This window comes from Dermacentor albipictus, chromosome 1, assembly GCF_038994185.2.
Source record: "Dermacentor albipictus isolate Rhodes 1998 colony chromosome 1, USDA_Dalb.pri_finalv2, whole genome shotgun sequence".
Lineage (NCBI taxonomy): Eukaryota > Metazoa > Arthropoda > Arachnida > Ixodida > Ixodidae > Dermacentor > Dermacentor albipictus.
In genome coordinates, this window is record NC_091821.1 from 119,428,481 (window position 1) to 119,456,048 (window position 27,568).

At 47.2% G+C, this 27,568-nt stretch overlaps 1 protein-coding gene across 2 annotated transcripts in view; it reads left to right on the forward strand.

Annotated features, from left to right (window-relative positions):
* LOC139049611 (uncharacterized) overlaps positions 1-27,270 on the forward strand; it is a 46,407-nt gene extending 19,137 nt beyond the window's left edge. Inside the window, exons 2-3 of one of the 2 annotated variants that reach the window (XM_070525237.1) lie at positions 25,961-26,360; positions 27,094-27,270. In XM_070525237.1, the coding sequence (XP_070381338.1) occupies positions 25,961-26,326 (366 nt within the window). In that variant the 3' untranslated portion in view covers positions 26,327-26,360; positions 27,094-27,270. Of the gene's footprint in view, positions 1-25,948; positions 26,361-27,093 lie in introns of both variants that reach the window. The other variant, XM_070525233.1, reaches the window with a different exon arrangement.
* Positions 27,271-27,568: the final 298 nt, after the last annotated feature.

The window sequence follows — 27,568 nt, forward strand, 5'->3', positions numbered from 1 at the left end:
CGCTTGCGGAGGCTAGACGGGGCGAGTGGAGAGAGCCTCTTGCTTGGCAGTGGAGCCCGCCTGCGGAAATTTTGGGTTCGCGGCACTGAAATATTTCTATCTCGTCTATTAATGAGCCGTTTTGAAACATTTTTGTGGCGGAGCGCTCCCTAGACCTTAAGAAAGAATGTTTAAGAGTACGGCTGGAAATTAACATGGAGAAGGCAAAGGAAATATTGAATAGCCTGTGAAGCGACCAAGAAATAATGATCGGCAGTTTGCCTCAAGAATTTGCACAGGTGCGCGTTTAACTAGGTCAATTACTTACAGGTGGCCCTAATTACGAGATGAAAATTACAGAAGAATGGAAATGGGTGGGAGCGCATACATCAGGAATTACCAACTCATTACCGGGAGCTTACCGCTATCTTTGAAAAGAAAATTCTACAATCGTTGAATTCTACTGGTATTCACAAATGGGGCCGATACGTTGAGGTTAACTAAGAAGTTTGTAAACAGGTAAAGGACCGCGTAACAAGTGATGGAATGAAAAAAAAATCACTGACGATAACGGTACTCCTTAATGTGAGGTTTGAGCGCAGCTGACACGTGTTTTCATTCCGCGATATACGTAGTGGCTGGCGCGAAAATTCTGCCTCGTGCGGCACATTGCAAACGGAGCGAAGTGTGGCGCGACTGCCTCGCTAATCTGGAGATCGGGAGAGCCAGCGCGTGGGTGACGCGTGGGCGCAATTCGCGGCATTCACCGCCTACAGAGCTCCCCGACAATGCGCACTACTGTGGCGCGATGTCGTAGCTATCGTCACTGCGCTACGCTTTTCTTCCTTCTCACCCTTTCGCCATGTACTCCTCCTCCGTTTTCCACGTCGTGGCTCTGCTGCACCCTCCTCGCGTCCTTCATTACCATTTGCACTCTGTGTTCGCCCTTTCATCTTTCTCCGCCCTCGTTGGCTCGGTTACGCCGACACCGATGCAGGAACGGGCGCTTAAGAGCTGCGCTCGAAAATTTCAGGCATATCATTAAGATACCGGAGGAGAGCGGTGCGGGTCAGAGTGCGAACGGGTGTAGCCGATATTCAAGTTGATATTCGAGGGAGAAGTGGAGTTGGGTAGGCCGCGCAATTCCTAGAGCAGATAAATGGTGGTCCATTACAGTTACAAACTGGCTGCTAAGAGAAAGGAAGCGCTGCCTTGGACGACAGAAAATTAGGCGGGGTGGTGAAATCAGGAAATTGGCAGGCACAACTTGTAATCGGTAGCGCAAGTCATGAGTAATTGGAGATCGCCGGGAGGGACTTTCGTCCTGCAATTGACTTTAAAATGGGCTGAAGAAGTAGTGCAACATGCTTGTTCGTGCGGAACCTTAACGCACTGTTGAGTCGCAGTTCGCTTCGTGCTGCGAGGCCATATTCGCAGATTACAGAACGAGTGCCACTACTTGGATACCACCACCTACACCTTGCCTTCCTACTACATGTGCAGTGACGGCTCCGAACAAAGTGCCCGAGTCTAGCAACGTCTACGACTTAGACCGATTTGATCTGAAACCAGCTCGAATATTGGAACCGTTATGTGCTTTGCCTGCGGTGCAGCCCATTGTTCTGACATGCACTTGAGCGTGTGTTCTCATGAAGCTGGTAAATTTATGAAAACGTTGGCGCTGATCAATGTGGCGATGTTGACTGATTAACCTTGACTTCTATGAGATGCCAAATGGGCTATGACAGACAGCGTGGTTATGGGCAACAGGCGAACTGATATACGACGAATACTACGTAGTGAAGTTTTCTGTCATAAATTTGGCAACGCCGTTAGCCAATACTTATTTCTGCATTTGTCTTTCATGTATACTTTCATAGCCCTCTGTTACTTCAACGGGAATCCTGTGCGAAGGGCCAGCGCACAAATTGTCGCGTATTTTGTCGTCGGTCAGCGCTTGACGACATCGTCAATACGTCTCTTAGATGGTACCAGCTGCCGGTATAACAGATATTGAGCCTATGGGCGGCATTTGAACCGCAACTGCAACCATGTGAAGTGCGATCACGTACCATGCCGATGGACGTGCGAGAGAGAGACAAAACGCTGTTTATTGAAAAAAAAAGACGACAGAGTAATTAGCGAGCGCATTTCCCCTACATGTTATTCTTTAGGAAATGGGATGAAGGAGAAGGCGCTAAATAAAGCTGGGCATTAAAAAAAAAAGAAAACCAGGAAAGTGCAGGTCTTGTGATGTTATCAGAAGCAGAATAAGTATATAAGGCAGTAAAAGAAGGTAATCTGGTTAAAACTTGATGCTTACAGCAAAATAAAATGAAATCAGTCGTGATGAGATGATCTGTGTGGTTCACAGTTTAGATGAATGTGTCGGTACTGCTGGCCTTGCGTTGAATCAATAAGAACTATATATTATGCAGTTTATTTCCCTCTACCTAATTATTATTGACATAAAGATATTCAGTCGCTTTGTAATATAATGCAGGGGGGGGGGGAGAGGAAGAGAATGAGAAATGAAAGTAAGGGAGGTTAAGCAGAACTACACCCGGTTGGCTACGGTACACTAGGGGAAGGGGAAAGGAGAGAGAAATATTAAGAGATGAAGAGAAAGTCCACTGTGGATATCACCGGCATAATCAGCTTTTCTTCTCTATATTTATTTATTTATTTAGTACATACACCAGACCTTTCGGTCCAAGCAGAGGGGCAATAGACCGTATACAAACAAAAAGAGAGCAAATTAAGAACAAACAAATACAAAGTTATACAAATTTTAGTCGTACTGTGTTTGTAAACTGTCGTTCCAGTCTGATACTGTTCTGGGAAAAAAAGAAAATTTAAACGTGTCAGTTCGAGCATAATAGGGTGTTAGTGAATCCGGATGATGCTGTCTTGTTTGCCGTGTTATTGCAGGTGTTATATAAGTCGATGGTTTAATTTCAAGCCTGTTGTTGAGAAGAAGGGAAAGGAATTCAAGTCTTAGCAGCTTTCTGCGTGATTCAAGAGTAGGTATGGAGTTTTCTGTCATAATTTTAGAGGGAGAGTTCAGTCTTGCGAATTTATTAAATATAAACCTGACTGCCTTTCTTTGTATTTCGTTAAGACGCACGATATTTAATTTAGTCTAAGGATCCCATGATATACATGCATACTCTAACTTTGGTCTAATAAATGTAAAATAACACAGTAATTTCCCATTAGGAGGGGCATTTTTCAGTTTGTGTCTTAGGAAACAGAGTTTGCGGAAAGCAGAAGAACAAATATCATTTATGTGCATGGTCCAGGCACGTACCCAGGGGGGGGCCCCGGGGGGGCCCGGGCCCCCCCCGAAATCAAGTGGCATATCCCCCCCCCCCTCCAACCCACGCCACCAGTCCTCACACATTTCTAAAGCGCCGCGAGATCAATGTTGAGACTTGGCAGCTGTTCATCGGTCAGCATTATGCTGCCTTTTTCACTCCTTTTAGATGGCGGTAGTTATGGCATCTCTTGTAATGTGAAGGACAGTTGTCTCATAGATTCCGCACCCAGGCGATAAACTCGAGATGCGTTCAGTTGTCACCATCTATTCAACCGTCACGCGCATAGCTGTTGCTTTTGTTAGTTCAACCTTCTTTGTTTAGGCTGATCCTGGGACCAGGAGAGGGATGCGGCTGTTACTCAGCTGGTCTGTACTCTCATGGAACGAGCTGCGGCCGGAGAAAACGCCAATTGCGTTTAACTTATCCCTTTGCTTCATTATTTCCTTGAGTTACGGCTCGCAGCTACGCTGGCAGATGCCCGGAACCATATACACGTGATATGGGTTAGATAAGGTGGGAAATAACACAATGTGAAAGAGCGTCCATCATGAAACCCTGCAATAACCCTTAAACCCATAAGCAAGATGACTGTCGCCCGTTACCTCGTCTGTTTTTCCCTTGTTGTATGTCACTTTTCGTGCAAAATTGGCAACTGGAAACAAAAATCACAAGGAGTTAAGAAATTAAGCGATCTACTAAGGGATAGAGCCAAGGCAACAACCAAACTGCAAGCAAAAGCGAACAATAAAAAAGTTGACCGTTGTTTATGAGAATATTGATGGAGCAACATCTATTTATTTAAAAAGGAAGTAGGGAAAACGCCGCCGGAAGTGGAGGACAATTACTTGTTTTGAATGACGCTTCTACAGTTATCGGTGGAACCGCCTCACGTAGGCACTTCTCTGCTGTGCTTATGTGGGCGTTTTTCTAACTTTTTGCGGTGAGCGCAGTACGTCTAGAATCGCAGAGTCCTGCGCTCTACGCGGTTGTATGGGACTGGCGGCCGCACAGTGTTACGCCATTCGCGGAACTGTCGAAACTGATCAACAAGGCGAAAATAACTGATATTCGAAACTATAACATGAGAAAGACTGAAGAAGCCGTAAGAAATGAACGCAGCCTGAAATCAGTAAAAAAGAAACCTGGCATAGGACAAACCATCATGTATGCACTAAAAGATAAGAAGGATAATATCATCAGCAATCTCGAAGATATAGTAAAAGCAGGGGAAAAATTCTAAGCGGGCCTGTATACAGTACCTAGAGGAGTCACGATACCTCACTTAGAAACAGTAGTGAACAGGATACGGAAACTCTCCTATAACTATCGATGAGGTCAGAAGGGCCCTGCAAGACATGAAACGATGAAGCGCGGGAGGAGAAGATGGAATAACAGTTGATTTAATCAAAGATGGAGAAGGCATAATGCTTGGAAAACTGGCGGATCTTTATACGAAATGTCTATCGACTGCAAGGGTCCTAGATAACTGGAAGAATGCAGACATTATACTAATCCCCAAGAGAGGAGACGTTAAAGAATTGAAAAATTATGGGACCATTAGCTTGCTCACAGTATTATATAAAATAGTTACCAAAATAATCTCCAGTAGAATAAGGGCAACACTGGATTTTGTCAACCAAGGGAATAGGCCGGCTTCAGGAAGAGATACTTTACAATGGATCACATCCATGTCATCAAACAGTTTACCGCGAAATCTGCTGTGTACAATAAGCCTCTCTATGTGGCTTATATAGATTACGAAAAGGCATTTGATTCAGTAGAGATACCAACAATCATAGAGGCACTACGTATCAAGGAGTACAGAACGCTTACGTAAAAAGCTTGGAAAATATTGCTGCATGCGTGTGGTATTTGTTTGTTTGAACGAGGCGCGTAGGCGCCATCACTCCGGAAAAGAGGAGGAAGAACGAACTGGGCTCGCGCTGTGAATCTAACCGGTCAGCGCTGCAACCGCTGTTGTAAATATATTCTGTAAATAGTTTCTCGTCTTACTGACTCGTCCTTCGCGTAAGAATATTTACAGAGGTTCTACAGCTACCTTAATTCTACACAAGCAAAGCAGGGAGATACCTATAGAGAAAGGGGTCAGACAGGGAGACACAATTTCTCCAAAGCTATTCACTGCGTGCTTAAAAAAATTCAAGCTATTAAACTGGAAAGGCTTAGGAGTAAAGATCGACGGCAGATATCTCAGCAACCTTTGGTTTGCCGATGACATTGTTCTATTCAACAACAATGCAGACGAGTTGCAAGAAATGATTGGAGACCTAAACAGAGAGAGTGTAAGAGTGGGGTTGAATATTAATAATATGCAGAAGATGAAGATAATGATAAATAGCCGGGCAAAGAAACAAGAGATCAGGATCGCCAGTCGGCCACTAGAGACTGTGAAGGAATACGTTTACCTAGGTCAATTAATCACAGGGAACCCTGATCATGAGAAGGAAATTCACAGAAGAATAAAAATAGTTTGGATCGCATACGGCAGACATTGCCATCTCCTGAATGGAAGCTTACCGTTATTATTGAGATGTAAGGTGTGCAATCAGTGCATTTTGCCAGTGCTGACATATGGGGCAGAGACTTGAGAGCAAGTTAAGGACCGCGCAAAGAGCGATCGAACGAAGATTGCTAGGTATAACGTTAAGAGAGAGAAAGAGAGCGGTTTGGATCAGAGAGCGCACGGGTATAGACGATGTTCTAATTGACATCAAGAGGAAAAAATGTAGCTGGGCAGGTCATGTAATGCGCTGGTTAGATAACGTTATCTAACCAGCGTTACATGAACCTAATGGTCCAACGGTACCGTTGGACCATTAGGGTTACAGAATGGGTACCAAGAGAAGGGAAACGCAATCGAGGCCGACAAAAGACTAGGTGGAGCGATGAAATTAGGGAATTCGTGGGCGCTAGTTGGAATCGGTTGGCGCAGGACAGGGGTAATTGGAGATCGCAGGGAGAGGCCTTTGTCCTGCAGTGGACATAAAACAGGCTGATGATGATGATGATTATGATGATGATGATGATGATGATGGAGGTGGTGGGCCCCCCCCCCCGAAAAAAAATCCTGGGTACGTGCCTGGCATGGTCCATGACAATGTGGAAGTCAGAGTAACACCTAAGTATTTGTAATTGTTAGTTTCACCCAGAGCTGAAGAACCTAGCGTATAAGAAAAAGATAGTGGGCTTTTTTTACGAGTAACATGAAGAAATACGGATTTATCAGCGTTAATAAACATACTCCATTCATTACATCGCTTTATTATGTTAAATTCTCTTCGAGGACGGTCTGATCATTCTGACAAGTTATATCACTGTACAAAATACAATCATCGGCAAACAGTCTAATTTGCTCACCAGGAGTTATGGTTTTAACAATGTCATTTATATAAATTAAAAACAGTAAAGGCCTCAAGACACTACCTTGGGGCACCCCTGATGTGACTGGGAGAGTGGCCGAGCTATGTTCACCTATTGTAACGTACTAAGTGCGTTTGCTCAGGTAAGCAATAATCCATTTTATGAAAATGTCAAGTATGCCAATAATTATAAGTTTGAAGATTAATTTGTCGTGCGGAACCTTATCGAGTGCTTTTCTGAAATCTAAAAATATTACATCTATTTGGCCATTATTGTCAAGAGATAAAGCAAATGAATGAAGCACTGATACCAATTGCGTTACAGTCGAATAACCCTTTCTGAAGCCATGCTGAAACTCCGTGAGCACATTGTTTTCAGCTAAGAATTCTTTTATATAGTTTGCCACAATGTGCTCCAAGAGCTTGCAGCATTGTGATGTCAGAGAAATGCGACGATAATTTTGTAATCTTAGTCGATCTCCTTTTTTTAAATATTGGAACAACTCGGGCCACTCTCCATTCATCGGGCGCTTGTGCCGACAGCACAGACGCAAAAAAATTCGTACAAGAAAGCTGGCAATAAGTTCAGGATAACGTTTTAGAAAGATGTTTGGGATTTCGTCAGGGCCACAAGAGGCTTTGGTTTTTAGGTTTACCAACATGTTGACAATTCCAGCATAAGAAATAGAATCCACATCAAATACCTGTTTCACTGGAAGCATAGTAATGCAATCATCTGACACTGCAAAGACACTTTGAAAATACTCATTAAAATGTTGTGCTATGTCTTCGCCATTAGTTATTGATGTGCCCTCAATTATCATCTGTGAAATCAGTTTCTTTCTTTCCTTCATATGGTTCCAAAATTTTGTAAGCTCATTTTTAATAAAGTTAGGCAGAAAGTTGTTATAATAGTAACTCTTTGCAGCAGTCACCTTCTGTTGAAGTGAGTTCTGCGCCTCTTTTATTTTAACAGGATTACCATGCTTTCTTTTTAACCTTTTTACCTTGCATTTAATATGAATAACATCGCGTGTTATCCAAGGTGTGTGTTTGCAAACTTTTTTTTACTAGGGATGAATTGGCTCATGCAAAGTGGCACATTATTTTGAATCGATTCCACAGAGAACAGGAATCAGTGCCGATAAAATCAACGAGACCGTTTTCCATGTGCTCCATGATGGACACATTGTCGGCATGAGAATAATCTTTGTAGCTAAGCACTCAGGAATAGTTTTGCGCCATCTGTAGAACTGGTAAGGTAATGATCACTAGCTGGTGGTCGGAAAGTCCTTCTTCAATACAAACAAAATATTGCGAAAAATCCTGGCTAAAAAATACCAAATCGAGAAGGGAACTGCAAATGCCCTGTATGCGTGTCGGCTCGCGTACCACCTGTTTTAAGTTATAACGCAGCATAATATTGAAGACAATGTTGGCGTGCTTGCTGAACGCGTTTCCAGTATTAAGGCGCTCCCATTCGATGTTCGGTAAATTAAAGTCACCTGCCAATATATACTTATTCTTTCTGTGCCTGTTCATTTCATCATCTAATTTTTGTAAGTATTCGGGAGTAGTATCCGGTGGTCTGTATATGGCGGAAACAATAAAGCTGTGACCCCAAGAACTTATCTTGACGCGCAAACATTCAGTCTCACGGATATCTTCCAAGAGATGGGCAGAAATACCATTATTGATCAGGACGGCAACACCACCCCCCCTGGTGCGCCGGTCTTTTCGGAACACTGTATAGGAAGGAGGAAATATATCGTCACTTATTTCATCATGTAGCCAAGTCTCAGTTAAGACAGTAATATGAGGATCATGTTTCAGTAATAAAATTTCCAATGCATAAGCTTTATTTTTAATACTGCGAGCATCGACATTAATCAGTCTGAGCTGCTTATGTGGCCCTTGGGGAGCGCGTCAATTCTGCGAGTTTGTGGAATGGTTTAGCTCGTTTCCTGTGGGAGTCCGAAGGGAGCTTTGGGGAATTTGTACGCCTCTATTTAGGCATTCATCCCAGTAAAAAGTGTCCCTGCCAATCTTAAGCTTATCATGGATCAATAAAGCTCTTTTTTTAAGCAGCCGGTCTTCTTTACAACTGTCTCAGAGGAGCTTTCGTTTTTTCAGTCTGGAAGGGGAATAATCGTTCTGAATGTAGATGTCAGACCCTTTAAGTTTCTTGCAATTTGCAAAAATTGCTTTCTTTTCACTGTAATCCTGAAGGTAAATGATGACCGGTCGGTTTCTTTTGTTGTTTCCTAGCCTATGTATTTGACCAATAGACTCACATTTCACACCCAGCTTGCCTTGGAATACTTCCTTGACGATCTTTTCCTTCATCATAGATTCGGTTTCGTCGGCTAACTCCTTTATCCCGTAAATATTCACATTGGAACGCCTGCTATAGTCCTCCAAACTAGTCAATTTTTTTGTCTGAAAAGTCATCACTTTCTCTAAGGATTGCAGCGTGGTTTCTACTTGACCGGTCTGAACTAGGGTTGCAGAAGAATCAGGGAGTTTAGCTTGTACGCCCTCCTGAGTACGTTGTAAGCTGGCAAGTACCCTATTTATGTTGCATAACTGCACTTTCATTTCAGTTATATCTGTGAAGATAGCTTTTTGGCCTTCAAGCAGTTGCTCATACAGTTCCTTTTCTGTCGGTCCAGGATTTGTTTCTATATTACCACAAAGAAGTAACTTGCACACCTGTAAACACTCGTAAGCAAGGCTAATACACTGTTTGGGGCACGGTAGGACCACAATGCAACGATGGTCACGGCTAATTCTGCTAAATGTCACAGAGGGACCAACCTGCACAACGAAGAGCAGGTGCCTGGTCAGCATCGTTGCAGTGCCGGGTCCGCCGTGCCCACTGAAGTTCAAGCAGCAGAGCGGTCCTTTATACAGACGGCTATCAATGACGTCACGCTGCGCTTATCAAAAGGTGTCGCTAGAAGCTCAGGGCCAATAGAAGTTGGCGGTGCGAAATGTTCGTTGGTTCCCACGTACTCGCTGCTATCGAGGCTGATACGGTGATCCACGTAGTGCGCGTGGGTAGTCGTTGATACGGCGGCGGCTCCCAGCAAAACCTGCACAACGAAGAGCAGGTGCCTGGTCAGCATCGTTGCAGTGCCGGGTCCGCCGTGCCCACTCATACACTGACGGTCACTCAGTCCGGATCACAGACGGTCGCTCAATCCGGTAGCCTTCAAATATTGCAGCAGTGCTTCCGCGGCATTTTGTAGTTGCGATATGCGAGGCCATGGTCTCGAGAGTTTGTTCAAAGTGAACAATTTTCTATTTGATATTGTCACAGACAAAGCCACAAAGGACTTCGGTCGACGCTGGAGATCTCTTTATTTATCGCTGTCCTGGCACCTTCGTCGTTCTCTTCTTCTGCGAGCCACCCAACATGCCTAGCATGTGGCACCGAATTGCACCGTGTGGGTGTCAGCTGTGTCGAGGTCGTGGCATTAACCCCCTCCCTAGGAGCATCGTCTCGATGCGGAACATTGATGCACTGGAGATTGCCACGGGATTGCCACGGGGATACTGTTAAGAGAGACGCAGATGGTGAGAGAGGTGCGGAGCTTTGCGTTCAGCGGCTGTTGTATAACTTCAGTCGAGAGACGTGAACGACGTCGGACGGGGGTGGGCGTCGGGGACGGCGCGTGGTGCCTTCTCCTTCAGGAATCACTTCGTATGTGACGTCGCCGAGTCGTTGAACGATCCTGTAAGGTCCAAAGTAGCGGCGCAAAAGCTTCTCCGACCGACCACGCTGGCGGATCGGTGTCCACACCCATACTTTGTCACCGGGTTGATAAGTGACGTCGCGGTGACGAAGATTGTAGCGGTCGGCGTCATTTTGTTGTTGGTAGCGGATACGCATTCGTGCGAGCTGGCGCGCCTCTTCGGCGCATCGAGCAAATTCGGCAGCATCAGTGACAACATTAGAGCAGTAGGTGGGTAAAAGCATTGCGTCCAACGTTGTGACAGCTTCCCGGCCGTGCACCAAGCGAAAAGGGGTGAAGCCGGTAGTTTCTTGAATGGCAGTATTGTACGCAAACGTAACATATGGGAGAACGTCGTCCCAGTTTTTGTGGTCGACGTCAACATACATGGAAATCATATCAGCGATCGTTTTGTTTAGCCTTTCTGTGAGCCCATTCGTCTGGGGATGGTAAGCAGTGGCTTTGCGGTGAACTGTACCACTGAGAAGCATGATATCTTCTGTGAGCTTCGCTGTAAATGCTGTGCCCCGGTCGGTTATAACCACTCTTGGAGCACCGTGGCGGAGTACGATACCATGTACAAAGAAGGTCGCAATATCATTAGCAGTGCCTCGTGGGAGAGCTCTGGTTTCAATGTATCGTGTAAGGTAGTCTGTGGCAACAGCAATCCAGTGGTTACCAGCCCTCGACGTGGGGAATGGTCCAAGCAAATCTATGCCAACCTGCTGAAAAGGGATCCTCGGAGGATCCACGGGATGGAGAAGTCCAGCAGGACGCACGGGTGGTGTCTTGCGTCTCTGGCAGTCGCGGCATGTCTTCACGTATTGCTTTACGTCACGGCGAAGGTTAGGCCAGAAATACTTTTGGCGTATGCATGAAAACGTCCGTGCGAATCCCAAGTGGCCTGAAGATGGCTCGTCGTGAGAGGACCGCAGGATGTCGTCACGTAGTGAAGACGGCATTACAAGGAGGCAGGCGGTTGCGGTCAAGTGAAAACCTAATTTGTAGAGTACGCCATCACGGAGAAAAAAGGAGGATAACTTGCGCATAAACATACGAGGCGGCTCTGGTAGACGGTTCTCAAGGTAGTCGATGAGCGGCCGGAGTTCTGAATCATCGCGCTGTTGCTTGCTGATGTCTGATGCTGTGATAATGGACAGAAATGCGTCCTCTTCATCAAAGTCGTTTGGCGACGGTTGAAGTGGAGCACGTGACAGGCAGTCGGCGTCGGTGTGTATACGCCCGGACTTGAATACTATCGTCATATCGTATTCTTGCAAGCGAAGACTCCAGCGTGCAAGACGGCCAGATGGATCCTTCAGATTGGCGAGCCAGCACAATGAATGGTGATCTGTCACAACTCGAAACGATCGGCCGTACAAATATGGTCGGAACTTAGTAATTGCCCACACAACAGCCAAGCATTCCTTTTCCGTAGTGGAATAGTTCCTTTCAGCTGGAGACAAAGTGCGGCTTGCGTATGCAATCACGCGTTCGGCTCCATCTTGCCACTGGACGAGGACGGCACCAAGGCCAACGTTGCTGGCATCCGTGTGTAACTCGGTGTCACTGTCTTCGTCAAAGTGTCCTAGAACAGGAGGTGTGCGCAGACGTTTCCGGAGTTCACAGAAGGCTTCTTGTTGGTCCTGCTCCCAGACAAACGGAACATTATCCTCAGTCAACCGTTGCAAAGGTTCGGCTATCCGTGAAAAGTTAGCCACGAAGCGTCGATAATATGCGCAAAGCCCTAGAAAACGGCGGAGTTCGTGTTTGTTCGAAGGTGTTGGAAACGAAGCAACAGCAATGGTTTTGTCGGGGTCTGGTCCAATGCCCTCGTAGCTGATGACATGGCCTAAAAATTTGAGTTCGTTATACCCGAAATGGCATTTTTCAGGCTTTAAAGACAGACCAGCAGTACGAATTGCGGCAAGAACTGCTTGTAAACGCTGGATGTGCTGCTCAAAAGTTTCTGAAAACACAACGATATCATCTAAATAGACAAGGCATGACTGCCGCTTGAGACCTGATAGAACCGTGTCCATCATGCGTTGAAAAGTAGCAGGCGCAGAGCACAATCCGAAAGGAAGGACCTTGAATTCGTAGAGTCCATCAGGCGTAATAAATGCGGTTTTCTCACGGTCACGCTCATCAACCTCTATTTGCCAGTAGCCGCTGCGAAGGTCCATCGATGAGAAGTATCGAGCATGTCGAAGGCGGTCCAAAGAGTCGTCGATGCGGGGAAGGGGATAAACGTCCTTCTTCGTAACGTTGTTAAGCTTGCGATAGTCAACGCAAAAACGCAGTGTGCCGTCTTTCTTTTTCACCAGAACCACAGGTGACGCCCATGGACTGGTGGAGGGCTGTATGATATCGTCGGTAAGCATTTGTTGGACTTGATTTCGAATGGCGTCTTGCTCTTTACGAGAAACACGGTAGGCACGTTGGCGCACAGGTCTGTCATTGGGATTTGTAATAATTCTGTGTTTCGCAATAGGCGTTTGGTTGACCTTCGATGTTGAAGCGAAACAGTCCGCAAAAGACTGTAAAAGGCTCCAAATGCTAGCCTGTTGTTCAACTGATAATTTAGAATTCACATCAATATTGTTGTTGGCTGGTACGTCACAGTTAGAATCTCCATCAGTGTGTCCTACAGTTAAACAAGCGGGAAAGTCACTGACTGGCTCCAAATAGGCAATGGCAGTTCGTGAGGCGAAGTGCTGGTATTCACGACTGAAATTGGTCACTAAAATCTGAGCAGTCCGTGACGACAGCTGCAAGATGCCGCGGGCTACGCAAACCTGTCGCGCCAACAAGACTGACAGATTGCCTTCAGCGATTCCGAGACGGGGAGGATCATCGTCTGTTTCTACGGTGATCAACGCAGTACTCCTGGGTGGTAAAGTAGCACAATCACCCGAAACGCGTAACACCGTGGACTGTGGGTGGTAGTCGCCCGAATGAGTTGCGTGTTCGCTGGAAAAAGTGACAAGTAACTCGCGAAGGTTGATGATTGCGCCGTACTCCCGAAGAAAGTCCATGCCGAGTATGACCTGCCTGGAGCACTCTGCCAGTATAATAAATGAACCGACAAATGTGGCCTCACGAATTTGTATCCTCGCAGTGCATTTGCCGATCGGCGTGAGAACATGACCGCCGGCTGTGCGGAGTTTAAGTCCTGGCCATGGTGTCGTCACCTTGCGAAGTGCAGTAACCAGTTGTCCGCTCATGACAGAATAATCGGCACCAGTATCGACAAGAGCGGTTACCGGGTGGTTATCTACAGAAACAAGTATGTCGGCTGAAACAGGTTCACGGTTTTCGCAGGAAGGTGTCGAAGGTACGCAGTCGTCGTTGTCGTCATCGTTATCGTCGTCGTCGTCGACGCCGTCGTCGGGGGGTCGCAGCGGAGGATCTTTCGAAGTGCGTTGGACAGCGGCCCCACCCCCAGAGGTCGCTGTTCTTAGTTTCCCCGACTTGGGCTCGTGGCCCGGTTGCCCACGGAAGCGGATTACGTAGTGTAGCGACTAGGTGACGCCGATCGTCGAGTAGGTGGTGATCGTGACTGGCGCCTCTGCGGAGACGGAGATCGGGTCGTTGGCAGGGACTGTTCAACCGGTGGGAACTGCGCGTACGGCAACGAAGGTTGACTGGCCAGATATTGCTGGATTTCTCTCGGGCGCTCTCCCTCACGTGGGCGACGAGCGCCGGGGTCCTATTCTTCGGTAATAGCAGGCACGGTACAAGTGGCCCGCTTCGCCACAGTGGAAGCAGAGTGGCTGATAGTCCGGTGTGCGCCACACGTCTGACTTTCGCGTATTGATTCGGGGGCTCGTGGACCCGTATATATTTGTACGTGAAGCTTGGCCCTGGAAGTGGCACAGCGGTTCTTCAGAAGAAGGCGGGTTACGGTGGTTCCCGGGTTGCGATGGCAGCCTCACTGCTTGTGCATAAGTCAGTACGGGGGCGGCTTCAGGTCTGGCTTGCACGAATGACTGTGCCGCCTGGCGGACTTCTTCGCGGACGATATCTGTGAGGGACGTTACGGTCGGTTGAAATCGTGCTCCCTGTAGCCGATCGAGCTCCTCACGCACGACACTACGCACAAGCTCTCGAAGCGCATTGGTGTCATAGGGCAGCGAGAGAGAAGACGCTGATCCCAGGCTGATTTGGCGATCGTAGGCTGAGGAACGTTGCTGAACGGCTCGCTCCATTGTCGTAGCCTCACTGACGAACTCAGCTACTGTACCTGGAGGCCTTCGCATCAGTCCAGCAAACAGCTGTTCTTTCACTGCACGCATCAGCAGGCGTACTTTCTTCGCTTCTGTCATGCCAGGGTCAGCACGCTTGAAAAGCCGCGACATGTCCTCGACGAACATGGCGACGCTTTCGTTCGGCCTTTGAACGCTGTTCTGAAGGGCTTGCTCTGATCGTTCTTTTCTTGCGGGGCTGCTTACGTATCGCGTATCTGCTGCTGAAATTCTTGCCAGGTGGTAATGGATGGCTCGTGGTTAGCGAACCATGTTCGGGCAGAGTCCTCTAGGGCGAAGTACACGTTCCGTAACTTTTTCTGCTCGTCCCAATAATTGACGTCAGCCACACGATCAAAGTCGTCAAGCCAGTCTTCCACGTCCTCAAAAGGCTCACCATGGAACGGCCGCGGCCAGCGTGGGGTGTGGAGAACCAGCGACGCAGGAGGCTGTCCCGTACCGTACGTCTCCTGTGTCAGGCTTGCGGTTGTGGTGGACATCCTCGGCAGATCTTGCAGGCCGTATTCCGGAGGCAGTGTTTGAAGCCGTCGGCTTTTGCGTAGGTTGTCCACTTCCAGTTCCTGGGGGTCAGAGTACATAGACGCGTACCCAGCACGTCCACCAGTTTGTCACAGACAAAGCCACAAAGGACTTCGGTCGACGCTGGAGATCTCTTTATTTATCGCTGTCCTGGCACCTTCGTCGTTCTCTTCTTCTGCGAGCCACCCAACATGCCTAGCATGTGGCACCGAATTGCACCGTGTGGCTGTCAGCTGTGTCGAGGTTGTGGCAATATAGAGCTGTGCAGAAATCATGTCTTTCATTTTCAAACTGTGGGCCGGAGCACAATATGTGTTCTATAGTCCTGCAGAAACTCGGCTTCAATTACCACGTCCACATGGTCAGAAAGAGACCATCCCACCCGGTATGAGCAACACGCTGATCTCCACCCCTACCCCTCGAAACATGCACCCGGACATAACGGGGGCCGACGCCAGGTCCATGCCAAGGCACTGCTGCGCTCCTTTGGTGCGAAGAGGACTACGCGCTTTGTAGACGCGGCAGAATACCGGTTCACACGGTAGTCGTAGACATTAAATTTTGGCTTACGCACGCGTGTAGTGTCAGCACGGAATACCCAGAAACTGTGGAAAAAGTTGCGATTGCGCTTGTGATTGCCGACCTCTTCTACGAGGTAGTTCTTAGTGACCAACAATCCGCAGTTTGTAACTACGCGTGGGGGCGCAGGTCCTGCGAAGCTCTCCAGATCCTAAAGAAAGCTGGTCGACACCACTTCGACAGCACCGCGATCATGTGGTTCTCAGCGCACGTTGCCACCCCCGCCGATGAGGGCCATCCTAAGTTGAACGATGTAGCACACCGCTCTCTGCGCGAGAAATGACCCGCTGTTCGGGTCTCCTGGCGCGAAACACGCAAGAACGCTTAGTCAGATACAATGGCATCACCAAGCACTACCATTTAGGCAGGCGGATATTGCCCCCAGTTCACCCCAAACTGAAACGTCGCCAGGCTGTCGTCTGGCGGCAACTGCAGACACACACGTTCCCCAGTCCGGTACGATTGCGGCACATTTTACCCGCGCAATACTCGAGCGCTCTTTGCACGCTTTATCAGGCAACTAGAGCGACGCTCTCGAACATGTTGTGGGAGTGTCCTGTCATAGCAGCTAAAATGGCAGTAGCTCTGGAGGCTCGTGCGTCGAAGTGGGCCGCTACTCTGCGCAGCTCCAACTTCAAGACACAAGAGTGGGCAGTCCAGCTGGCCCGAGAAACAGCGACGAGGCAAGGCCTCGAAGCCACCTCATGGGAGATGTGAGCCCGAGTCGTTAAACTTTGCCGGATTTTCTATAAAGTTGTTCCCATCCACCCATCCGCGACACCACAGTCCTCAGGGCCATAATCTGCGCACTATCCCACGGATCCCAATAACAGTTTGGCCCAAACGTAAAAGAATGCTACCAATTAAAAGTTCAGGGGAACCTTACATCGTGTTTGAATGGCTAAAGAGTCGCTGCAGTTTTAGTGAAAATGAAGAGTGACCGATAGACGATCTTCACGTGACGAAAAATGTGTCTCTATCTCGTTTGCTAAGCAAGTCTAATGGGTGTTGGGTTTGTCCTCAAGCCGGCGAGCTTGCATTCGCCCAGTGGAATCAGGCCACTTAAATTGCCAGTGTGTCTCTTTCTTGACTACCGACCTACAACTCCACCTTATATCCCGATTACTATGGCATTACTTAACTATGTTCTGTAGTAGTAATTGTACAGTAGTAGAATAGTAATACATACTATATTACTACAACTACTATAGTAATAAGCATTTTTGAAAGTGTTCAATGCAATGATGCTTCGTGTACCAGATACGCAGGAGTGGCAATATCAAATGTGTAGTCCTTTCTCAGCGTGCTGTGTCTAATAGCTGTGCATGTGAACGTTGTGTTTGAAGGAAGGAGATCGCGTGATTTTTCTGTTAGCACCGGCGCTTTAGTGGGCCAAAAACTGCGCTCTCTGCCACTCTAGGTACACTCAACACTAGTCCTTTAAGGAGAAACACAATTCTTGGACTTTGGCAACAACCAACGTCGGCCAAATATGACCTTCAACGTACTGCTGTGCTTTTACTGTGCTGAAATACTGTGAAGCAGGAAACCGAGTCGCCTTTTCCGTGAGTCAGTGTGCCCGTTATGTCATCAGGTTATGGCGCTGATATTGCACGTGACCTGTCAGTGAGAAAGCCAGGCTGGTGGGCAGAGCTGTCTAGTCTACAGTAGTAAAGCAGCAATACCCCTATGTAAGATAGATGTTTGTATGCCTTGATGAAACTGAAACAGATATCTCGCATCGGCACACCAATTCTGAGAAGGCCTAAGCGCGCCTTGCTGCTGAAATGGAAAGAATGAGAGCGTGTCACACATGAAAGCGCTGCACAAAACATGCGTGTCATCGAGATTTGCTGCAGGAGTACACGGAATGAAAGATCGGAAAGACCTATATTATGAAGACATAGTTATTCAGGCAGCACCTAGTGAGTGGTTGAAGGATGGAGGTGGCACAGTGGTCGTATAAAGCATGTTTGAGAAGCTGCGTCGAAAATTCTTGTGCTTAGCGCAGTATACTGGACCCGGTGCCGTCGTCAGTTTGGAGACTTTTGAAAACAACCAAACAGCGCAACGGACGGGACGTTGCCAGACGCCTCACATCGTACATGTGATGATTTTCTTCTTTTGATAATAATGTTGCACTCTGCGACAAAGCTGTGCGACCTTGTCGCGCCTACAATGAGATGACAGCAACAAGAAATGATCATCCTGGAGTCGTAATAGCTACTATTAAGAAGCTCATTTCAGAATATTTATTAGTTATGTGTTGAGGTCGCAACATTATTTGCTTTTAATATCGAAGTCAGCGCCAGAGCTGTGTAATCATGTTCCGTCAGCAACGATAAATAGCCATCCTCATATCATGATGACGGTAAAATTCTGCCAACTGTGGCATTAAAATATTTTGGCGTGGTAGTTACTGCAGTGAACATGTGGTGGTTGGAAAAGGCGTACAGAGAGAATAGAGCTAATGAAAGTTTCCTTTACATATACAACAAGAAAAGCACATACAAAGAGCACGTAAGAAATAATCCTGTAATCTATGGCGCATACTACACAGACTACGGTTCAACTGTATTTCTTTTTTCCCATTATTTATCGTAAATGGACTCGCGGGCATTAAGTGAAAAAGAGGCAAGGGGAGAAGGAGGCGTGGACAATGAAGAACCACTCAGGATACTGATTACTAATACATGACTCCTGCTTCTAAATAAAGAGCTCAGTATTTTTCTTCAAAGAGCAATGTTAAGATGTATAACACCATGTTAAATCATTCCATCATAATGAACACACCAAGAAGAAAAACATGGAAATCAAGATAAAAGGCGCTATATTCTTATTAGTGATTAACCCAAAATAATATATTTGATTGCTCAAACAATTTGTCGTCACTTTTTGTCTCAGCCACGGACCGGGGAAGGGGTCCTAAACATCACTCTGCAGCACAAAACCAAAAAAGAGTCAGTGATAGTAAAATATACCAAACACTTAAAGATCTCCCAAAGGCAAGCGAAGCGAAGCATGATATAGCATTGCAGTGGATACTAGGGCATTGTAACATTGTTGGCAACACAGCAGCCGTTGAAGCTGCACGACAAGCACACCTCAAAGATGACGTGGTTCCGCTCCCGATATCAAAGAATGAATTACGCTGCATTATAAGGACAACGTCTTTCAAGATGAGTAGAAATTCGCGGTTTGACCAGAATTCTAAGCGCTCGGATTTATATCATATTGATCCGTTTATTGAATTCAAATTTTCGTTCTCTTCAGACAATAATATGGAAACCGTTATTCATCGATTAAGGCTAGGCACTGCCTGCACAAAACATTTCTTACACAGAGTTGGCCGTGCGGAAACCACCGAATGTGATTGTGGATTTGTAGACGAAGATATGTAACACCTCCTTCTAGATTTCCTACATCACGACACACCAAGACGCCGACTTAAATCAACCATAATTACATTAGACCGCAGACCTTTCAGTTTAACGAAACTTTTGGGTCTTTGAAGGGAAGAAGAAGTGCTTCTCTTGTGGAACACATCTCGGCCATCTCTGTGCTTTTCTGGACTTCTCACTGCACTTGTGGGGTCTACCACCCCCTACACCACGGTGATGGATGTACAACACCCCGAGGACCCTCTCGGTTTCCGTTCAGCCGCGTATATCGGTTCAAGGAAGCGAGGAAATACATCGAGTGATAGCGAGGACACAGAGCTGTACTCCGCATCAGGCGACGAGTCCTCGCAAGACAGCTTTCGACTTGTGTAGTACCGCAAGGCCAAACGAAGAATTCTCAACGCATCTTCGGCATCCAGCTCGAACACCGTGAAAACAGCGCCTCAATGATGGCCTTACTCCATCCTGTTTGTGCCACAGAACGCTACTGACAACCTGCTCGTCCTCAACAGGCAAGCACTCTCCGTGTATCTAGAAAACACCGTGCCGAAAAAGATCAATGATGTCAGGATAAAGAATAGGCGAAACATCCTGATAATCGATGTGATGAACCCGAGCGCGGTGAACACACTACAACATGTAACGCAGCTGGGTAACATCAAGGTCTGCTCTATCGTGCCAGCGAATGGTGCCAGAATAACAGGAGTCATCTATGACATTGACAGCGAAATAGCTAACGCAGACCTCCCAGTTCCCATAAAACCGGCAAGTGAACACAACGCCATTGTGCCTGTTGGTCACTTCGGCAACACACGTTGTGTGAGGATAACGTTCAAAGGTGACTGCCTTCCATCCTACGGGGAGGTTGGCCACTTTCGCCGCCAGGTTCGACCATTTATTCCAAGATCAATGCAATGCTTCAACTGCCAGAAGATTGTCCACGTGAAGGCTGTTTGCAGAAATTCCGCCGTGTGCCCTCGATGCGCCGAACCCCACTCAGAAGATAACTGCAGCGCAACCATTTTGAAGTGCCCCAACTTTCATGGTGATTGCTGCGCCTCTTCGAAAGACTTTCCCCAGATCAAGAAAGAGATCACCATTCCTAAACAAATGGTGAGAGACAACTCTACCTACAAAGATGCCGCTATGAAAGGGCGGCGAAGACGACGCCACCATCGGAGGACTTCACGACGGAAAATATCAAGTTTTCAAGAAAAGTCAACTCGTCAAGCAGCGCCATCAGTGGAAGTTTCCAGCACTCCAAACACCGATGTTGGAAGGGACAAAACTGCCAGGTCTCTCTCTACAAAGGAATGGCCGCCACTTCCGCGTACACGACTGCTAGAAGAGCCGCAGAAGAAGCCGCCCCCAGTACAGCAAGGTACTGTATTCGAGTAGTCGCGGAAAACAGATGAGCAAGTGATAGCTCTTATTAGGCCTTTAATGAATGCCATTTGCGTGTTGCTAAACAACATGCACACACCGTCTGCCAGAAGTGCGCTTCAAGTGCTGAACGCTCTAAGTCCGGTTCTGGCAACCCTTGAATAGATCATGGCTCCTCAGCCATGGTCTTTTAGGGAAGAGGTCCGACAAGCAGCTATTCTTCAGTGGAATGCACGTGCACTCAGAGCGCGCCTTTCGGATTTCCGTCGTTTCGTGTACGCCAATATGTTTCCCATTATCGTCATTTGCGAGCCGAACTTATCGAACACGATCAGGCTTTCTGGATAAGAATTGTTTATATCGTCAACTGTTTATGAAAACAGTAAGGTTTTGGTGTTTATTCGCCGTGACCTCACTTACATTCATCAGCCTGTGCCACCTAATGACGGTAATCAATATATATGCCTAAATGTAAGTATAAAGAATTTGACCTTTACTTTTGTGGGCGCTTACCTATCTCCGTCAAGTCGATTTGATCACAAAAGACTACGAGACATCCTTTCCTCAACTCCCAATCCCTGGGTCATCATTGGAGATTTCAACGCCGATCGTACATTCAGGGGAACTTCGAAGATCAACGCGAGAGGCAGATCTCTGGTATCGTTCGCCTCCAGTAATGAACTTTGGCTACTGAATGATGGAAGTCCTACGTTTCTACGTGGCTCCCCATACAGCAGCTGTCTTGACTTGGCTTTTGTCTCACAAAGCCTTGTCAGACGTGCTGGGTGGTTTGCGGACGTAGAGACGCACGGAAGCGACCATATCCCCACGTACGTCAAGATCAGGGGATTGTCGCTTTCCAAAATACGGGATACGATCCAGAGAGTGGACTGGTCTAAATTTCAGTCCATCATGGAAGAACACTGTGACGCCAATCTATCTTTCTACTTGGAAGAGGCAATGAAGAGCGCGGTGCAAAACACTATTCGTGCTCTCACATGCCCTTCGAAACTGACGCAATTTGATGTGGAACTAGAACAACTTCGAGCAATCCGACGACGTGCCGAACGAAGATACCGACGTACGAAGAAAATGGACGATTTACGAACCCCCAGACGCACGAAAAAAAAAAACACAGCGCTGGTTATACAAGCTCGAATAGCAACGTTGGACTGCAGTCCTGTGAGTCGCTAGATCCACGCAAGCCTTTATCGCCACTATGGAGAACGGTGCGCGATCTCCGGACACTCCCCGTACAGCGGTTCGCCTTTAAGGCTCTTGCCTTCTCTCAGAAGAGATCGGAGATTGACGTGGCAGAAGATTTCTGCGCCAGACTCAAAGCTACCAACATTCCATTGCCTTCGAGTAGCTATCCACCACCACGTGATCACCGTATGGACCTACCATTCTCAATCCACGAACTTAAGGCAGCATTAGCTTTGTGGGGCCGTACATCAGCGCCAGGACCTGATGGAATTTCCTACCGAGCTCTGTGTTACCTGGGGGAGCGAGCGAGAGGTGTTCTTCTTGAGTTGTAGAATGACTCTTGAAGAAATGGCACGCTACCAACAAGCTGGAAGACAAGTCGCCTTGTTCCACTGCTGAAGCCTGGCAAGTCGCCGTTGGAACTCTCATCGTATCACCCGATCACTTTTGCAAGCTGTGCCCGATCACTTTTGCAAGCTGTGTGTGCAAAGTAATGGAGAGGATTATCCTAAGACGCCTGGAGTGGCACTTGGAGTACCACAACACCTACCCGGATGCCATGGCGGGCTTTCGACGTGGTCGATCATCGATGATCAACGTCGTCGACCTGGTCACCTACATTCAGCATGAGAAATGCCGTAAGCGTCTTTGCGCTTGTTTATTCCTCGACGTCAAAGGGGCGTCTGACAACGTTGCACATGAAGCCATCCTCTCTGCTCTCACAGAGGTAGGAGTGGGTGGTCGGATGTTTCAATAGATACGGAGCTATCTCTCCATGCGATCCTTTTTTGTGAGCACCGAGGAAGGCCATACTTCTCTACATTATAGGTACCGCGGCGTCCCCCAGGGTGGTGTACTTAGCCTTGTGTTACTTAACCTAACCCTAATTGCTCTCCTTGAGCACGTGTCAACCACAGTCAGGCTATCAATGTACGCGGATGACATCTGCATATGGAAGTCTGCAGTAACACGCCTACAGTTGCGAGCGAGAATTCAGGGAGCCGCCACCCAAACTGCTATCTACCTCCGTAATCGAGGCCTGAAAATTTCCTCTGAGAAATGCGCACTAGTGCCATTTACGCGCAAACCCATGACAAACTACAGCGTAATGATAAATGGCCAAATAATACCACGTGTTCCATCGTACAAGTTCCTACGTGTCATAATCGACAGGGACTTGTCGTGGAGCTCTCACATATTCTACGTGAAAAAACAGTTGACAGGCATCTGCCACCTGTTCAAATTTTTCACTGGCGAGACGTGGGGAATGTCGATAAGTGCCATGTTACAACTGTACAGGGTGCTTTTTCTCGGCTTTCTCCGATACAGCTTGCCAGCAATAACCAACGCAGGTAAAACGAATCTACGCACAATCCAAAGTCTTCAGGCTCAAGCGCTCCGGATTTGTCTAGGCCTGCCGCAGAGTGATTCAACAGTGGCTACGATAGCAATCGCTAGAGACCACCTTATTAAGACCCACATTGAAATTGAAGTGCTCAGGACCCATATAAGTACCGACTCCGGCTGCGAGACCTTCGATTCCTTCATGGTGCCTCGCTCAGCCGAAAGTCACCCTCACAATACCTGGCGTCGCAAAAAAAGCTGATCTATCATCGCCAGCCCTTAAACAACTCACGCTACTATTTTTGTACGAAAACTACCGCGACTCTACGCATATCTACACTGATGGATCTGTCCTGCCAAACAGCTCCGCGGCGGCAGTCGTCATACCAGCGAAAGCTACAACAATCAAATTTAAGACGACTCACACGACAACATCGACGGCAGCAGAACTCGCAGCGCTCTTTACTGCCCTTCATTACATTGGTCATGAAGCGCCACAAAAGTGGACGGTATTCTGCGATTCGAAGGAGGCACTGCAGTCTCTACTGTTACGTTTACGATGCGGACCGCACGAACAGCTAATATTTCACATTACAGAGACGTTACATCCTATAAGTGATGCAGGCCATGAAAGTACCTTCCAACGGTTTCCAAGTCACTGCGGGATTATCGGCAATTAACGGGCCGGTCAAGCTGCCCACTCAGCCCATATTGAGGAGCACCACCTACCAATTACACGTTCTAGAACTGACGCAGCACGGAAGCTCCGCCTGCTTACTCGGCAGTGTGCCACGTCGCAATAGAATGAGTTACATTTAATAAATACTCGACTGTACTGCCTTGATCCCGCATTAAGTCTTCGAGCACCATCACAGCTTCGCCGTGGAGACGCCACGCTTTTGTATCGACTGTGGTTTGGCGTTGCCTTTACCAAAGCCTATGCATTCCGCATAGGGATGACCGACACCTCAACAAGTGACCACTGCGGCCATGAAGAATGGATTGACCATATTTTGTGCGCTTGCCCGCAATACAGTCCACAGAGGGAATGTCAGCTGGACGACCAACCACTATCGGAAAAAAGAAGTTTACACCATCGAAAGGACCTAACCTCACAGAAGAAGGCCGTGCATGCACTATTGCGATTTTTGCCATCTATCGGCCTCTGTGAACGTCTTTAACTGCAACCGCTTTTGTGTGTGTGTCTCCGTTTGAGCGTGTTTTTTTTAACGCTTTCCTCTCTGCCCTCTTTCTAATACCTATTTCCCATCCCCAGTGTAGGGTAGCAAACCGTAGACTAATATCGGGTTAACATCCCTGCCTTTCCTCTTCATCTCTCTCTCTCTCTCTCTCTCTCTCTCCCCCTCTCTCTTGGGTCCTTGGCCAACAACGTCCCAGAAGAAGAACGCTTTAAAAGCACTAAATACTTTTCTTGAAGACAGCGTCATTGTTGGCCGTTATTAACACTTTTATTGTTCCTTTTATTTCAACGTATCTGTATATATAAATGTGTTTGTTGATTATGTTACGTTGATTGTTCTGTTATGAATATATGTGATAATGCGTTTACACGATGTATGTACCACCCGTTGACTAGAGACTGTGTTATTAGGCGGCACTATCATTTGCATTATTGAGAGTTTCTTCTACATAACTGTGGAGACATTTAACTTGTATATTGTTTGTACCATGTGTTTGTTACCTCGGAGTGTTACTGGGAAAACGTTGCGTGACAAGTCCTGCTGCTTGTGTGAAAAGGGTATTGTATATGTCATCTTGAACCATGTATGTTGTAAGATGGAACCATTCAAGAGCTAAGGCATAGCCGGAGCCTTAAATTGTGCTTCAACATCTCCTTATATCAGATCATTAAAAAAACGGGGTTTCCATTCAGTTACTGCCAAGTAACTCAATGAAATAAAAACCTGATAAGATCAGTGCGTGCATGTGCGGGTTGAGCTTTGTATTTGTGGTGATTGCGTTGAAATATTATGGCAAAGCTTTTTTTTTTCTACGTTCGCGGCGCGTCGCGTGCGTTGGAAGATTGGTGGCTGGGTTTCTATAGCACAGCACATGCCATATACTAGAAGTGTAGGTGCGGGTGAAAATAGTTGAGGGCTAACACTACGTCGCGCTGAATTATAAATTTACGTGTCTTTGTGGGATTTGAGCTAAGACCTTCAGCACCGCAACCCAAGTCTGTACCCATTCGGCCACAAAATGCATGAACAGCACAATGTCTTACCAGTCCATGCGTCGTGCAAGGTAGCTTCAGAGACGCTTAGCGAGTGCGTCGCCTTTAATAGTAAAAATTTACTTATAAGCAAGAGAGAGTGACAGTTCCCCCATCATACCTCGTGGCATGCTTTTAGGCATTATGTCACATTGAATCGCATTCGGGGTCGGCCAAGGTCGGCGGCAGAAAGGACGCGTTTGTCGTTGACTGTCGGGGGACACTACTATATATGCATGACAAAACCGAGACACGCGTTTGCGCTCAGTTTCTCGCACCGGCGCGTGTCTCATTTCGTGCCTGCACTGGACTCTGAGGTTAAGCCACGCAACAGGCGCACAAAACGACATCGCCATCAAGTAGACGAGAAGAATCACACAAACGCGTTATGGTACAAAACAGTAAACAGTTGCGCTTGCCTTGAGGATTAATTTGGATGATTCCTGCGCATTTCTCTAATTATCGCTAGCTTTAGTAAACCTTGGGGGTACGTTCTAGGGTTGTGATGCAAATAACAGGACATTTCTGCTGTGTCTTGCGCTCAGTCCGTTTTGCGGCGCTTCATGACCACAGGCTGGAGACCATCCCTTATGTTTTAGGTTCAACTGCAGATATCGGCGCTGACCCTGCTGGCGTGCTGCCTCGCGCTGGCTTCGAGCCATGCCGGTATGGAGCATGGCGCAGGACAGCACGTGTACGCGGGCGGCGAGGACTACCCGCACGGATTCGTGGTGCGCACCATCCACGAGGGCGAGGACCGGCACGGCGATCGGGGCCGGGGCTACGGTCACGGCCACCGGGACTACGTGAATGAGCCGGAGTATGTGGTGCGCAGCCCGTACGGCGCCCTTCTTCAGCAGTCTGAGTCGCAGCACATGTACGCCACCGGTGCAGCGCTGAGCCTTGGAGGCGCCCTGGGCCACGAGCACGCAGCCTTCTTTCCCGGACACATGGACGATTACCTGATGGCGAGATGAAATGTCCAATCACTTGGCGCTGGACAAACTTGACGTAATGTGTTCGTTCCATGTACCAGTATTGAGTTTTTAATTTATATTGCAAAGCAGGGCATCAGCAAGTCCCCAGGGGCATGACCATTCCAGAGGGCGTATAGAAGCTGTTTTGAAGCGGAAAGCGGAACATCGTAGACCATAAGACAATTTGTGCTGAGTAATATTTTGAACAGTTGCTTAAATCCACATTCGCATCCAACGACAGTGGAATGCACAAAGGCACGCGCACCCTATATCGGGAGCGTATGAAGGAACCTCACATGGTCATAAATGACTCGGAGGCCATTGCGCAGTTTCAGGATATAAAATACATAATAATTTTTTTGCCGAGTTTGTAATATAGTTGCTGTCGATTTCCCTTTCAAATTCTTGCTAAGCGTCATTAATATGACGCTTATATGAAGTTCCTTCCTTTGGCAATGTGAAGGTGCAAAAAACTATCAAAAGATTCCGACGACTTCCTGAGAATAAAATTCCCTTATCCCGTAGTCGTACCCGTAACCAACGGCAGAGCATTTTGAGGGAGGTATACCGAAAAAATTAGCAGCAGTAGGGAAAATTTAGGGATGTAGTTGTTTAATTTGGGCACTGGTGTACCATTTCCAATTGGTAAACTTGCAACACTTATTGCTCAACGGGCCATCAAACGTGCAGCGGAATTTTTTACAACTCCGATTGCGTGTGATGTAAAACTGACCGCATATTTGTATTGCTTTCGCTCACAATTGCAGGTTGCTTCTTTAAGCAGCAACGGTACGCTGGCATCCGTCTACCCAGGAGCGCCTGCAACGTTGGTTCTTGAAGCAATGACTTAAACTACATGCCATAACGCACCCTCATATTTTGTAATATAGTATTCATCCACCATGACAAAACTTCTACTGTTGTTAATAAAGGTCCTGCATACGTTTGTTTCGTTATCATTTGTCGAATATGTCAAAGATGTATGTGCGGTCACTGGATCTGGAAGTGAACGGTTTGATCCGCGGCTGCTACATTTGCTCTTTGAGCGAAATTAAGATTTAACATCAAGCTCAATAACGATTCCTTACGTTTGCGTTCCCATACGTTTAACTGACATTCTTGAAGGGACGCACATCAAAACGCACTTCAATGGTGCTTACGTATAATGTAGTACGTAAGGCGACAAACACCGTTTTAAACCTGTCTGTCTTCTGCAGACAAATATCTGGGCCCTGGCGGCCT